Source organism: Aphelocoma coerulescens, chromosome 1 (assembly GCF_041296385.1).
Source record: "Aphelocoma coerulescens isolate FSJ_1873_10779 chromosome 1, UR_Acoe_1.0, whole genome shotgun sequence".
In the NCBI taxonomy this organism is placed as follows: domain Eukaryota; kingdom Metazoa; phylum Chordata; class Aves; order Passeriformes; family Corvidae; genus Aphelocoma; species Aphelocoma coerulescens.
In genome coordinates this window covers 10,272,581-10,289,451 of record NC_091013.1, presented here as the reverse complement: position 1 = coordinate 10,289,451, position 16,871 = coordinate 10,272,581, and the positions used below count along the sequence as shown (strand labels likewise).

At 34.7% G+C, this 16,871-nt stretch overlaps 1 protein-coding gene across 11 annotated transcripts in view; it reads right to left on the bottom strand.

Moving 5' to 3' along the window:
• Nucleotides 1-16,871, bottom strand: part of DMD (dystrophin) — a 1,181,986-nt gene that overhangs the window by 693,533 nt on the left and 471,582 nt on the right. For all 11 annotated transcript variants that reach the window (XM_069032076.1, XM_069032238.1, XM_069031841.1 and 8 more), the window contains 4 exons: nt 15,547-15,648; nt 15,313-15,420; nt 9,671-9,850; nt 3,692-3,867 (listed from right to left, as the gene is read on the bottom strand). In XM_069032076.1, coding sequence (XP_068888177.1) covers nt 3,692-3,867; nt 9,671-9,850; nt 15,313-15,420; nt 15,547-15,648 — 566 coding nt within the window. The remainder of the gene's footprint in view (nt 1-3,691; nt 3,868-9,670; nt 9,851-15,312; nt 15,421-15,546; nt 15,649-16,871) is intronic.

The following is a 16,871-nucleotide window of genomic DNA, read 5'->3' as shown; positions in this document are numbered from 1 at the left end:
TCTTCCTCCTTAAAGAGGTTTCTAGTATCTCTAAAACATTTAGTTCACAGCAAAGCAAATCTGCAGCACAAATCTTTCCAAACATGTGGCAATGGAGCCTGATGCATTTATTTCAAATATACTCCTTTAAAGAAACAATGCTGCCAAAAACCTGAGAACAGATGAAAGAAGCTGGCAAAACCTGGGAGCATTATTCACCACCTCAAAAAGGCCTCACCCCCAATGTGTCTTTCCCTCCCAGGCCCCAAAATACCAAGCAACAGCATGCAGTGTGTTGTACTGTGGCTGCAGAAAGCAGCCAACACAGTCTGGTTATTCACTTTTGGAAGCTTCAGTAATTGCTAGGGTTTTTTTATCAAACCAAAACTAAAGAGTGCATAACCATAAACTATTAGCTGTTAAGGGCTCAGGGAAAATTTTGGTTGTAAACACACATGATATAGAACAACGTAGGAGAAGTAGGTTGAGAACCCCCATTCTCTTAGTTTATTTAAAAAAATCAAAAGGCATGCATCACTATGGGCTTGGTTTATCCTGGGGTGCAGCTACAACTGAATACAAACAAAAAACCCTGAAAGATCTTGTGGCCAACACTGCACCCAGAAAATAAATGACTGGCTGTTTGCAAATATAATGCTTCTTCTCACATCAGAAAAAAGCATTGATCAAAAAGGTGTCTAGTCACCAATGAACAAAGATATTTTAACTGAGCACCCAAATTTTAAGATAAGCTTTCTTCTTCCATTATTACGCTTATATTTAGTATAAATTTATATTTTCTTTTCTTTGAGAAAGACAACAACATACTATTAAATGTGTTTGTTTTCAGGACTACATTTTTACATATTAATTAAAAACAGTCACAAAAATTGTTGTTCTAAGCTGAAACTTCTTCCCCAAAGTTTACTAAGTGTTTTTCTGAAGCTATTTATTGATTGGTCCTCCCACTGTGGAACATCCACTTGGACTTTCTAGAGACTAAAGGTACATAAATTGTGGGGTTTGGGTTTTTTTTTGTTTTTTCTCTGTTCAGAAATGCAAAAAAGATTATCTGAATGGAGAAACACCGCCTTCAGATAATACAACCATAATTTATCCTGCTGCACAGCTGTGGACATTTCCAACATTTACTTTGGACATTGCCATAATGTAGGTCCACTCACAGGCATAACAGTCACCCTGGACTAGTTCTCATGTGCTGGTGCAATTGCATTGTTAAAACAAATCTAGTAATTTCAGCACACAACACAATAGTTAGAGCATATTAAAGTGTATTAAACAATTAACTCCATCTTTCCTTCTCTCCCAGCAGATCAAAATAAAAGTCTAACCTGTGAAGAAATGAAAAGGACTGATTTTACATATCTAAAAGAAATCACAACTTATTCACTTATCTAAAGTCATCCCAGGCAAAGACTCAGAACTAAAGATTGTTCTATCTTGACTCTTATCCCAAAGTTAAACAGAAATTATATAGTGAATGCACATATTTTAGATAGCATTAAAACAAATCAAAACCCCTTGAAACCCAGTATGCATGGTAAAAAAAAAAAATCAGTAACACTCTGTAAATTTGGTAGCAGATCTACCAGTAATATATCTACAAGCAATTCCTATTCTCAAAGCTGATAATATATCCTATTTTCTGTAAAAGGATCAGTCAGATTTATATATAAACTTGTTAGTTGTAGTGCTTTAGACAGACATCAGCTAAAACACTCTAGCAACACATAATTATCGGTTTCTATAAACCAAGGTAGTTTGGAACAAAACCAATTCCCATAATCCAGCTAACTCCTGCCCTCAGGCAGTTTCATTGCCTGATGACTATGAAGTCTGTATTCTGCTGTACCCTGCCAAGTTTACTTTCAGTATTAAGGCAAATTAAAAGAATATGGACAAGAAGGAAAAAATATGCTAACAGCAAATATATAGTAGCTGGGAAAGGAACTTCTACTGCCAGCTGGTCTCCAGTTTTATAATGATACATATAGCAACAATTTTCTTGAAAAATTAAAAGAGTAGGTTTTTAAAAAATCATCCTACTTAATTTTGCTTTAATTAAGATAATGCTTTCCTTTATAGCAGTGGCCTTATACTTTACATCCTTATGAAGTAAGATCATTACTAAAACATTCAGTTTGGAAAGAAAAACGTGAAAATTTTTAAAATATCAATTATTTAAATACTTCAAAACAATAAGGATTCTTAGTTTTTCAATTTCAAAATAAAGCACATCACTATTTTCATGATAGGGACCATGCTGCAATAAAGGTTTACTGTGGTATATAAGCCAACAGGGCCTTGATCCCGTTTCTCATCTTTGCAATTAATACTGAAACATTTACAGGAGTGTTAAGGCTTATAACTCCTGATAAGTAATAACTATGCCATCTAAAAATTCCTTCAACAAATTCAGGACTTACAAGTCTGCTGCTACTCATTTCTGTGCATTATTTTGAGTGCTTGGGAATATAACAGCAAACTATAACTCTCACTATGATTTAATGGTAACCTAGGATAAGGGAAAAAAACAGATTCCAAATGAGGACTTTGGAGATAGATTCAATTCATTCAAATTTAGCTTAACATCTTATTTAGCCTAAGCAATTTCCATGGAAATAGCTATCCAATTTAACAAAAAGGGGGAGAATCACTCTTCTTAAATCATTCCTAAATAATGATGCTGAACTAGAAACCTTACTTTTAGAATGGTTAAACACAGGTACAATGCCTATGTATAAAAAGTATTTATTTTTTCAGTAACATACAGCTTCAATTAAAAAGAAGTCAGATTTCTCCTATTCTTGCTGCATTTCATTCTTCTTAGTAAGTGAAACTATTATACAAGAAAATACTTGTCCTGGTAAACACATTGAACTAAACAAAGATATTGTCTATAGAAATGAGACACGAATGCAGTTTCATGTCCCTTTCAGTCCTTGAATCTATTACCTTGGAATTCATGTTCATCTGAATATCAAAACACATTTCCAAAACAAACGTTACAATGAATGTTTGAAATCTACCTTCTTAGCACCTCATTTAGAAACTCAGTGCTTGAGGCAATTCTCCTTAAACACATCAGAAATTTTTCTCCTGACTTTAACTACTGTTTGGCATTAGTCTAAAACCCCTTGTCACTTGTACTTGAGTTACACAGGAAAAAAAATCTGAAAGTAATAATGCATGTTTCACCAAATATTAACCGCCTCTGCAGAGCTGCTATTTTTACTCCTGACCCATAAGCCCAGAAGAATACAATGAAATTTAGAAACCAGGTAATATCTGCATTATTAGTATTTTAACTACTATAAAATGCTTCTTAAAGAATACAAAAGTCTTAGAATTAATGGAATGCTTCTTGCCCATCATGTTTCAAGACCATAGCTGAGTGGGATCCCCAAGATGCCATACATAAGGGCTTCAACTGACTATAATTACTATGCAATGGTATTGATGTAATCATTAACATTCTATACTGCTAAACAGGTGGAATAGAAGCACAATATAATCCATAACTCATACTGAATAAAGAAAGAGAATTATCAGCTGGTACCCTAAAAGAGAACAGAAATACAATTTTAAGCTCAAAATAGCATACAGAAAAATACTGCAGTCAAATGACTATTTTTGCATTTTCATACAGACTCTTATCAGTATTCTCTCTGTGTCTCTTGATGATTCTCACCTCTTCCTAATTTCTGAATCCACAAGGAGTTGCCTTTTTTTGTGGGGTGGAGGTGGTGGGAGTTCCTCTTTACCATGCTTAACCAGGATTTGTTCTCTTGTGGTCACCATAGTTACAGTTTCCATTACAGTTGTCTGTGTTAGTGATGTCTGAGTGGTAGTGACAGCCTGCGAAATCTGTGAGAAGTACAAAAACAGAGGTCACACATTGTTTGAAAGACTTCAGTAAAGACTGTTTGGAAGAGCAATAGAAAATAATGAAAATAATAGAAAAACTGCTCCCATCTGATCATAGGCTGACCTTCAGAAAAAAACCTTACATGCAACTCAAGCCAGATTGTTTTATCTGACTCATGGTGTGTGAATAAGATATCTGCAAAAGCCAATATCAAAACCAGAAAGGATTCTAATGAACTCTCAGCTCCCTGTAATCCATGCTGAATGAAGAAAAGAAATCAATGGAATTTTACAATGGAATTGAATGATAGCAAATACATACCATTTTACTATGACTAAATAATCATTTCAGACTGCCCCCAGTCTGAAAATTTGCTCCTTGAGAGGTGATGAAGGCATGAAAATAGCACTAAATTACCAATCATTAGTCTTACCATTTATAAAAAATTTCAAATCGAATGTAATTCACCATAACCTACTTGAATGAAAGGGCAGTCAACTTTCTGGCTGGAAATCTTAGATTAGAACATACACACTAGAAGGCAAATTAATTTGCATCAGTTTTATTCCAAATTTAAAAAAAAAATATTAAGGGGTTACTAATACCCGTGGTATGTAACACTGTAAACACTACCAATCTAATGCATTTAGCTTTGCCCCAGTAACATGAAAAAACCCCTTTGTATAGCTCAGCTGAATTAAAAAAAGAATGATGAGAAATGTCTTTTGCTCATACTTGTTTGTACACTGCTTGTGCATGTACTACCAATTTATACTTTTTTCCACAGAACACCAAACTAGAAACTTCCAGCTCAGATGTGGGCAGCTGTTCTTAAATCCCTTAACTCATGAGAAATAGGTGACTTCTTTTTCTGATTCTGTCAGATGATGGCTCATTTGTCAAAATGCTCTAGTTACAGCTCCAATGACCAACTCACAGTTTAAGAGCAATGAAACGGAAAATAAAAGAAAGAATTTATACCAGGAGTAGAAAAAGTTGCGCACCTGAAGAGCCCTGCTTCTTTTCTTTGCTTTTGCTAATATGCAAGAATTAGAGTTTCCAATTCAATAATAGAAATTCCAGTATCTAAAAGTCCATTGAACTATAAACACATACATAAATTATCTATTACTTCTTTTATCAGAAAGTCAGTAAGAGAATTGAGTCCTCTTAGTTATTGAGACATAAGTGCTTCTATAAACAATGAAGAGGCAAACAGGTCTAGCACCTTTCCCACAATGCTTTCTTGCACTGAAAAAAAAATAGAATGACAAGGAAAGGGAAATACTGTTAGCAAGAAGCCTCCTCCCAGCAGGCAACATCAGTAAAGTTAAGAAACCTGAAAAAAAACCCCAACAAATTCCTTTTCTGAATTTTTCACATTGTCTTCTATGCAAAAGTCTTCCTGTTCTTTGTCCAGGCTGCCAGTGGAAGTGATGAGTAGGGAAGTGCTTTACCACGGTAAATTACATGAAGCAGTTAACCCAATGCTGTTCTTCCACCTCTAGAAACAGGCAGTAGTCTAGATTTTTGAGCAGACTCTGGACTACTCATATGACTAAGAAATTTAGATACAGAGCAGATTTTTTAAGAAATATATGGATTAATTATGTCAATTGAATAAACCGCTTGTGACCTGCAGGGATTTAGCTAACATATGAAGTACAAAATTCTTTGGAAGAGAAAAACACCCAGTTGACTTTTTAATCACTAGAATTTTATGTAGTAACACTCTTGTTTTAGTTCTCTCAACAAATGTATTGATTTTAACTTTTTTTCCTACAGAAATCATGACAATATTAAGTCAGCATTTCCATATTTTTATTGAAACTCTATACAGCATACTTTTCCATTTTATTTTAATTAATTAGAGGGCAGAAAGAAAAGCAAGTTAAAGTTCCTGATGTCTAGGGTTCTATGAAATTTGAGGATAGAACCTGATGTCATCTTTCCCTGAGCTGACTAAACATAAGAAAAAAAAAGAATTTCTTGCCTATTATATAAGTTTGGGTACAGTCTCTCTGTCTCTCTTTCCTCTTCTCATAAATTCTTATTACACTCTGTTTTATCCAAAAATCAATGACAGGATGATGCTTCAGACACCCAGAGTCATATCCTGCCATGTTTTCATTTGCTAATCAATATTAGGGCAGAGTTTTCAGCGAAGAAGGTGAAACACAGAATAAACCACAACTAGGGCACTGTAGGAATCATCTGCAGCATAATACCAATTACACAGGAGTAGCAGCTTCAGCTGGAGATGGGGAGCTGCACTTCCAGAGCTGGTAGTGCAGCTACTGCTCAGAGCAGTCAAGTCATGATGCTGTGAGGGGTAATGATTTCTATGTCAAAACAGTAAAAAACTGTTTTTCATGCTTAATCAACAGGAGTGGAGGTTAAATACTATGTGCTTCAAAAGGTAAATGGAGATGTGCATTTGAAATTCATAATTATTCTAACTAGAGACAGGGTAAGACTGAAAGGTAGATTGCAGTCTTACTCTGCAAGAGAAGGCTGGTTCACATTTAAACTGCATACAATTTAGTGTGTATAGGACAATCAAAAATATTAGGAATTACAAAAATAGAAGTAACTTTTATTGGCTTATCTGGGGAAAAAAGAAAAAGGGAAAAAAAAAAAGGAAGAAGAAAAAAACCAAAACAAACCAACCAAGAAAAATCCCCACCCAAACATCTTTTTAATCACCAAAATGGTGTGTTTCATGTATTATTCAAAGATGGTCCAAATAATAAATGTATATTTTCTCCATCCCTCTCAGTCCCTGAATAGCAAATGTGATTCTGAGAAGGGGCAATACAGACTAGGGCTTTAACCCACTAGAAAATCATGTGGAAAGTGCTAAGGTGATTCACAAAGCTGCACATTAAAAGGCTTTCAAAATACAATGCTTGCCTGCAGTTTCACATCAAGCCCATCTTAGAAACATGTTAAAACTCATCTCTTTTCAGAGTAGAAAAATTCAAATCTTTTTCATCATCTATAGGCAAACATACGTACAACGAGTGTACAGCACTTCAGTAGTTTTATGTCATTTTATTTCTCATTTATACAGCAGCCTTCCTTTAATGCCAACATTTATTACTGTCACTGGAAGTGCCCTCTGTCCTGATAAACTCATAATTTTCTTTTACACTCACTTTTGGAGCTGTCATCTGCTCTTTGACGAAATTTATCTCTGTGAGTGGGGAAGTTCAGATGAGGAATGGTGTTTTCTTTAGTTTGGAAAGATTTTCAGTACAATTTAGAGGAGCATAATGAACTCAGCAAAGCTGGGTTTAGAGTTTCTGGAAGCTACGCATCTAGCCTAAGCAAGCTGTCCTTGTCCTTGATTCCACTGTGTGGTCAGTGAAGGAAAGCTGACATTTTCATGATGAGGACAAACTGCTTTTTAGAGGTATTTCTCTCTCACACCCTTGCCTTCCAGTCATTTGTAGCAGAAGCTTCAGCCATGTGTTCTGATTAGATGCTTGAATTCAAGAGCAATTAATTCAGCCAAATGTGGGAGGACTCACATTCTCCTTCTGCACTTTTCCTTTGGGATTTATAACTACTTTATATGTCTAGTTGGAGAATCATCTTTGAACTGAGCCTGAGGAGACGTCTCTTCCATTTAATTTCTTATTTTGTTAACAAGTTAATCATTAAGTGATGCATTATTAAGAGAAAAGGGGAAATAACTAAGGACAAAAATGTAATTATGAAGGTACTATGAAAATTATTAATCATAGAATCCTTTAGGATGGAAAAGACATTTAAGATCACTGAGTTTAAGTATTGACCTAGCTCTGCCAAGTCCACCTTTAAATCATGTAAAGTTAATTTTGAAGGAATACCTAAGCTTGATGAATAAAATGTGCATTTTCTGATAGATTTTAGTGAAAAATATTCTATTTTTCACCCTCTTCAAAGTCTCCTCCTCCCCAGCTCATGATTAGAGAGCATAATGAGATCTTGTAAATGTATTTTTTCCTTGCAGTGTAAACACATAAATGAGCTCTGTAATGAATATTTGTAAAAACTCTACTAATATTGTCTGCCTGCCTAGAGAGAAACACATGGTGACAAGTACACCACCAGTATTTCACAGAAGATATGTCTGAACAGTCTATCAATGCCTTAGAAACAGGTCCTACAGTCAGCACTGACTGTGCAATGTTTCCAGAAGGTGAAGCAATATCCCCACGACAGAAAATCACCTCTGTCCAAAGCAGAGCAGCTTGGAGGAAAACCTTAACAAGTGAAGTGTTCTGCTGTGACAGGATAGCTACACTGTTTTTGGAATCCACAGCATCTCCCCGGTGCGCTGATCTATGTTTAAACTCTCAGGACTGCTGACTTCATTTTCTGTAACTTAAGTTCCATTTTCAAAACTAGTATCTGCTTATAGGAGTGATCACCAATCTAAACAGCTCTTGAACAATCTGGAGTGACTTACTAACTTCCTCAAATCACGTGATCCTAGCCATCCCAAATCCAAAAATTAATCGCTGGAATTTTCCTCTGCTTTGAAACAGGAGGTTTTCTACAGTAAATATGTCATAACTAAACCTTATTTTCAACTCCTAAATGCTGTGTACACAATCTGGTTTTGCTTTCTCTTACTAAGTGAAATTGTGCCCTTGCCCCGTTTTCTTTCCTTCTATTCTCCCACACTGATTTTTTCCAACGTCAGCTGGTTTTTCTAACTATCACAGAGAAAACTAAAATATTAAAGTATGAGTTGAAAGCAAGGTTATTGAGAGGTATTCAGATCACCACATGAAGTATTTCTTTAATTACAGCAGCTTTTCTTTAATTACCCAAACAAAATTTAGATGAAGTGTTTGTATAGAGCAACAAAAAAGGGCAGCATGCTCAAGGGAATTTAATCAAACTGACCAGAACTGTGAGAGACCTGGATGGACAGGACAGAAGTACCTGCTGTAACAGTCTGCTCTGTGCTGCCTAATTAAAAAAGCCTTAATACCCATTTCCATTTTATCAGTCATACAACGAGAGCACAAAAATAACCCAATATTAGTGAGGTAATGGAATGGAAAAAAGGGAGCCGATTTGGGTTTAAATCCAGTAAGAAAGAGGTGCTAGCAAGATGTCTAGGCAAAATAATTGTATATGGGTTTGGGTACTACACCAGAGAGCTGATTATTTTTACCTGGTTTAAAACCTCAATTTCTTTTTTAAAAATGTTATAGTTAACAGAAAGTGTTCAAAAATAATAGCAGGCTATATTTTTTCATTGTCACTTTGGTTACAAGTGTAGATTGATTTCTTTATTTTTCCAAGAAATTTCTTTTTTTTGTAGCGTCTCTTTTTAATCTGTAAATCAGCATATCATCTGCAGAGGTAAAATAGCAATCAATTATAAAATTTTACTGCTGAAAAAAAACTAATTTCACTTAAAATAGCAGACAGTTCTGGCACTAATTTCAGACTATGTGCTATTTCAAAGAGACAGCTATAAAAAAGTGTGTTATTATAGGTTAAAAATAAATTAACTGGAAAGGTATTTTCATTATGGTTTGTATCATCCCTAAAAACATAGTTAACAACCCAAGAAAGTAATCAACACTATAAAGAGAGATTAAAAACTAAAGAGAGAAATAAAATTCTGGAAAGTTCTATTACAGTTGTATTATGCTGTCCTAAAAATAAAATATGTCTTAAGCAATCATGCAGGGGAAAAAATCAAAACAAGATGACAAACAGCACCAAAACTACTTCAAGCATTTGACTGTCAAAGGATCTGATTGTCACAAACTGATAAAACTGGTTTTTACAAACCTGCTTAGAATTGCTCTCCACCTTCTGCACAAGGCTTTCCCAGCGCTCGGAAAAATTTTCAAGACGACTTTCCAGCTTTTGAGCCACTGCTTTATTTTTCACAGCTATGAGGAGATCTTGGCTGAGCAACTTCAGCTTACTCATCATTTGCCTTTTCATTTCTAGATCTCCTTTTAGAATCTGTTAAACAAAGTAACAGAAGGAAGAACACACATTCTTACATAAAAAACCCCAAACCAAAACAGTCACCAAAAAGGAATCCAACAAACTTAGAAGAAAAATCATGAGGAGAGCATCATAAAGAGCTGAAAATGGGTAAGGGCTCCTATAATTCCATGATGTTGTTACCATAAAAACTGCTGGCAGACCTTACATAGTGGAATGCACACATTGCACTTTGCAAAGCAACATAATATGGCAGGTGGGGCAACTCCAAACCTCACAGCAGGCTTCAGGTGGTGACATGAATCAAAAAGCTAACAGTTGTGTTACAGGAATAACCTTAAAACTGCACCAATGCTAACGCCTATATCATGTAATTACATGTCAAACAACCTTTCTTTAAAGTTTCAATGTACTTTGCTATATATTGCATATTGAAAAAAGATTCCTAGAAAAATAATATTTGATGCCAAACCAGCCCTCCTCCCCCCACCCCCAAAAAAAAAAAAAAAAAAGAACCCAAACAAAACAAAAAATGCCCAGACAAACAGAAAAACAAAAAAACACTGCCAAGGGAACTTGAAACTCCTGAGAAAAAGGAGTACACAAACAGGCTGTTCAAAACAGGCTGTTCACAAATCCAAGGATCATTCATAGCTTCAGTTCTTACCTGGGTTTACTTTTTAAAGCCTTAACTGCTTTACTCCACTGATTTCCATTCCTTAAATGTTCATTCTCTACACCCTAATCCTGCTGACCATGGCCAAATTTTGAACTTTCCCATGCAGTTGTGGATTGCATTCTAATTCCCAACACATGACAGGGATAATCAAACAAGTGGTTAGACAACAGAATTTAGTCTACATATACTTTTCTACAGCTGTATAATCCAAAATTGTAATTAAAAATAGAACTCAGCAAAAGAAAGATTTGTCTTTGTAATCAGTACTCTTTCTAATCAGATTTGGTTTGAAACATTGTAATTACTAATGGTAGGTACAGTTAATACCAAAATTTAAATTGATACATCCCTGAGAAGTAGAAGCTAACTTTATACTGAAGAATCTGTTTTCAGAGTAGTAGGAGATTCTAACAGATGGAGGAAAGTAGATGTAAACAGGTTTAGCATGTTAAATTTCAAACACTGCTATATTTGACCTTTTTTTTACGCCTACAGTGTCAGAAAAAGCTCATGTGGAAGCCACCATACACACTGACTGGAATAATAAAAAACGGTATCCTGTGAAACATTACTTAGCTCTGAAGAGCAGTGCTTGATTTCCAATCACCCCAGCTCACAACACCAAAGAGTTCAGCATCAATCCAAGATACTTGGAGCACAAGTGGGATGTGAAACACAAAGGGAAGGATGCTAAAAATTTCTCTCAAAGATACTGCTCACTACAACTTAATATGCTTTTGTGATAGCTACAGTCAATCTGGAAAACTATACTGGGAGATTCTGTTTTCATATTTCTTCATTAAAAACCTGTCAGTGTGCCACAATAACCAAAAATATGCTTTGGGCTTTTTTCCAGTACAAGAATAGACCTAAAATAATAATAGCAACTGCAAAACATGTAATTTACCAATTCAGAAGACAAGACATTGAAGCTTGCTTTATGAAATTAATTATCAAATATATCAGTCATAACTTCTGTCGAGTACATACATGCCCTGATATTTGAATGTTATAAAGTGATTTCCTTATTTTTGGTAATGTGGTTCTATTTTGGGGGGGTTTAAATGTTTAATTCTTGCTTTTTTCTTTTCATTAAAAATCAAAACCTTACTTTGCTTACTGTAATAGCCTAACCAGCAACACCCACTGTGAAGTAAGTTTTCAACTGTGAAGAAATTTATTCCAGTCAAAAATCATGTAATATCTAACTTATTTTCTATGGGTTAAAAAAAGAAAAAAGCATTAGGTGAAGCAAGAAAAGATTTAACTCTGTATTAATGGAACATATACTATAAATATGTAGAGGTAGATCTTGTATACCTTTGCAATAGCTCTCAGAATTTTTCTAAAAGAAAAAAAATTAAATATGACAACTTCATTTTACAGACTACAAAATGTAGGCCTAGGACATGAAAAGAATCTATCAAGCCTGTGCCATACATAGCACCAAAATTTCACCTCAGTTCTACATTCTCCGTGCATCACATCTTCCAGTTCAGTCTATGCTCTGTTTCACCCTGCATCTTGTGTAAGAATTAAAGAGACAATTATTGTGTCCGTGAATAAATAGCAAGTGGAAAATTAAAAAAAAAAAAAATCCTCAGTTATTTTAAGGAACTATTTTAAGAACTGGAGCAACGAGCAACTACCTGCTAAATAGTTTCTCTGACCTTCAAACTAGGAAGATCCCAGAAGAGAGTTAATGACAAGATAAATTTTCACATAAAAATACTGAATAAATCCTTTGAAATAAACTGCATTCTGTGGAGGACTCCACACCAGAACAGGCATATGTGCTCTGACGGAAATTGTGACCCTGTGGAGCGCCCACACTGGAGCAGGCTCCCACCTGTAGATATTAATATGATATAAAAGTCAAGTTTTCCCTACTGTGAACAGTATCTAAACAGACTTATTTCACTTTGATCACTTTAGAATGCTTAGGGCCGTGTAGAAGGGTTGTAGAATTTCAAATCAACAGTCACAATTCTAAATGGTTTAATAAATTACCTTCAGAAATTTCCTTCGGGCTTAGGAGTTTGGCTAAAGAGCACAACCTTAATCTGGCCACATTCTACATGTAAGGGATGCAGAAAACATAGGCTGGAAGCTCTTACGCCATATTAGAATATCAAACGTAAAATTCTTAAGGTCTAACAGGAACAGCTAATGCTGTAATTTCTTGCTGGAAATGACTGAATAACTGAGGGACCAAGCTATCATATTGTTAAGAATATAAACATTTTTATACTAAGGGAAAATAAATATTTTCCTTCCGTCACAGACTCACTTTCACAATTCAGGCCTAATTTTAAGAGTAACAGCTTCTCCTCTGCCACATTCAAACACATGCCTAAGTCCAAAATAAAATACACCAGAAGACAGGCATGATATGCATGTCAGGGTCAGGACAGCTTGATTCCATTTTTCCCTATTTCTAAAAGCCAGTCCAAGAGCAGGAGGATATATTCCCTGCAAAAAAAATTTCATGTGGCTGATGAATTAATACAAATTCCTGAAGATTTAGACAAGATAAAAATAGTAAATTGTCATACACTAAACTTCTGGCAATTTGGCATTGTGTCAATGTCAAAACACATACTCCCTGGAATTTGGTAATGACTGCTACTAGGTCTAAAACCTGATAGAGGAATTCCAAAAGGAAAAGCTATTTTTCTGATGCAAATCAAAGACACTAAAGAGGCAGTGCTCTTCTACCATACAAACAATATTTACATACCTAAACTATTGCATTATGAATCATGTTTCTAAAAAGACCAAAGTTACTCATGTGTAAAAAAGATTAAGTTGCAATTAATTAACTCCACCTGTTCTGTTAAGGATGACATGATTCTTGCTGATGTTCAGGACAATGGAAAAATCACTTTATTTACTATTTTATGTTGTTCACTCAGTTTCCTGAAAGACCACAATTATTTCATGACAAAAATGGGTAACAATTTAAACTGGCAGCATAATTTTAACTGCATAAGAGTTCATCAATGAATCTTATGAAAATATTATGAAAGAGTTTCCTTCTTAACATCATGTTTCCAAGCAATTCTGAAAAGTATCCAAAGTGGCCCTATGCTTAACACTTGCAAACCATTAATAGTCTGCAACTTCACAGTTTGTGACAAACACTTCAACCTTCTGTACCTATGTCCTCTAGCAACCTTCTGAAATCTGAAAGTACAAATTATTTGAATAAATTTGAATTTCTTGTAATACATTTTTCTTCACGAAGGAACTCTAAAGCATCCTGAGTTGTCTCCAATCCATTATGTGTTAAAAGCCTGGCTTGAAGTCAACTTCAAGATTGCTCACCTGTTATATTGTTAGAATTTCCAAGAAGTATATACACTGAGGCAAATACATGTTTTCCTTCCTTTACAAAGAAATTGACTTAATCCTAAGTAATCTTTAATCAAAATCCAAGTCTGTACTTCTAAATGCATATTTTTACTAAACCCTAAGGAGCTGCAGAAGGAAAAAGAAGGGAGAGGAAAAAAAAAATATATGGCAATGTAAAAATTACAATGTCTCAAGATTATGCTAAAAGTCAATCTTTTGGTTCGTAAATTAATGACTGAGTCATTCTATGAATCAAAGGAACATCTACCAATAATTCTGGACCAGCTACAATGGAATTAAACCATCAGTCTGTAAGTACATTTTTTTTTTCAGCTTTATACATTTGTATATGTGAGGATAAAATAGAGCAAATTTTAGAAACATCACAGTTACTTAAACCTCAGAAACATCATGGTATTTTTATTGACCCAGAGTCTGAATGTTTCTACTTTTAATGCAGAATGATGAGAAGGACATAAATTCTAAATTAATTTTTAAAAATCTAAGGTTGAGCCTTAGATATACATAACCAAGATATGAATATCCAGTAACAATTAATGACTAATGTATAATTATTAATTGTATGCCATTATATTTATTACTTAATAATAGCTAAATAATAATAGAGAACTGTTCATGCCTGAAAAGATTACCAGTTTTGTTCCTAATAGAGCAATAATTTACCTACTTTAACCAAAGCATGGACATGACTGTTTCATTTCCTCTAAATGCAGAGACAGTCATGATTGCATACAGAAATAGCACATACCATATCATGTTCTTTACAAAGGTACTACTGCTGCAAAGCCATTGGTAAGTCTAGGCTGCAACAAGTTCCTCACCTCTACAGGCACAGCCAGACCTAAACGCCCTCCATAAAGGCCATGCACGGTGGAGCATTTGCTGAAGAGTGAGGTGGAGGATGTGGTGAAAAGGGTGCATCTTGTGCATGTAACTACATTTCTGATGCTGAGGTATAGCTGTAAAGTAATACTAATTTCAACATTTCATAACTTCTGAGCCTTTAGCTTTTTGAAGTTCAAGGAACGTATGACAGCGTTTGCTGTACAGTAAGTACTTACTGTGCATCTGCCTTTGCACAGATGTATATAAACTGAGTCTCACACACAGTACACACACCAACAGCATCAACAAAGAAACTATCACTATAAAAGTATACATATTTTTAAGACACCCCATTGCTATTTTATTTCATGAGCTTTTGACTGAAGATGCAACCAAGAAAACCTCCTGTATCAACCGGTTCCCTTATCAGCAAGGCTATGGACCAACTTACTCTATCCACAGGAGGAAATGCCCAGTCCCAAAGCATGAAACAGAAGTTTTGTTAAACCCTACAGTGTGAGAGTGGAGTAAAGCCATGTGCATTCAGACTCAGATTAAGGAAGCTGAACATAAAATGGAAAAATGAAAAAATACATACAGCTAATTTGCTTAGATTGGTCAGCATTTCATTTTGATCTCCAAAGCCACTTGTATGAATTTTGCTCACAGCATCCTCTTTCTCAGTAAGCCATGCATCAAAAAGGCACTGAAATAAAATTGGAGAGAAAAAGCTTCAGTCAGGCCTTTCCTATATATGCTATATATATATTATTATATTTCCTATAATATTTTGAAGAACATTCCAGTTTATAACTGCTAAAAAGCTACTCACCTGCTCTTCTGCAAAATGCTGCCATTTACGAAGAATATCTTGCAGAAGGACCCATCGCTCTTCTGTCCATCTACAGATGGCTGCCCACCGTTTTCCAAAGTGCTGGAGAGAAAGAAACACAAAAGAGAGTTTTGCATTTGTTTACTCTTTTCTTCCTAAACAAGAAAAGCTGTTTTCCCTATGGCATTAAAATTTTTTTATGGAAACATTTTCCTAATTCACTTTTTTTTTGAGCATGTACCCTTAAAATATGTTGCATGTCACACTAAACTGGATTTTAGCACCATTTGAAATAAAACCAAAATGGAGAGAAAAGGGAAAGCAATAGATCTAAACACAGAACATTTTAAAACTAATCTACAGACAGTTTTCTACCAAGTCTCTAGTACTACACTTTCAAAAACCCATTCTGTTTCAAAGCTTTATGATGCCCAAAACCAGAACTACTTGAAACATAAAAATGATGTCCCAAAGGTGTGGTCAAAGAAAAAAGCATTTGGCTTTTAAGTTGCGTCAGTACAGTACAGTTGGTCAAAGTTCTTACCTCTTTTAAAATATGGCAGTGGAAAAAACTCCCCTCATATAAACTTCCACACCAGCACAAATCCCACTGAGGTTTCCCAGGTATTTGTAGCATATGCTACAACATATGTATTTATATTACATAAAACACCACCTTTTTCTCTTCTCCCTTATTTTAGTTGATGATACAACACTTTTACTGCAATGATTTATAGTGACTTGATTACCCCTAGGCATCAGATGCAAGTTATTCAGCTGCTCCAAAATAAAAAAAAATCTCTTATAAACATCTGAAAGATACTCTATACTGCTGCATTCTTAATTTTTCATCCACTTCAGAAACACATCCTGACAAAAAGATAGTAGTTTCTTCCTTTTTTCATATTTAGTTATATACTTCAGGACTCTTATGGGTCCCTTATAATTTGAGATATTATATAATGCTGTATCTTTTGCATTTACATATTCCTCATAGAGATTATAATTTAATTTTAGCAAAAATGTAGCATCCAAATAGTGGATTCTTAAAACCAAGGGATAACAATTAGAACTGTATTTTCTATCAGAAATAAAAAAATTAAGTTTCACCACCTAGGAAATGAAAAATAAAATTTCAGGATGCCATCTGAATTTGTTGCTTTAACAGTTTTATTTCACAGTAAAAAGTCAGCAGATACAATTTTCCATTTAGTGGACACTAAAACCAGAAAAATATTCAATTGAACATTTTTTACCTTGCTAATTACTAATTCAATAATCATATCTTTCCTCATACCTACTTTATAAAAGTCCTCATACCTGAG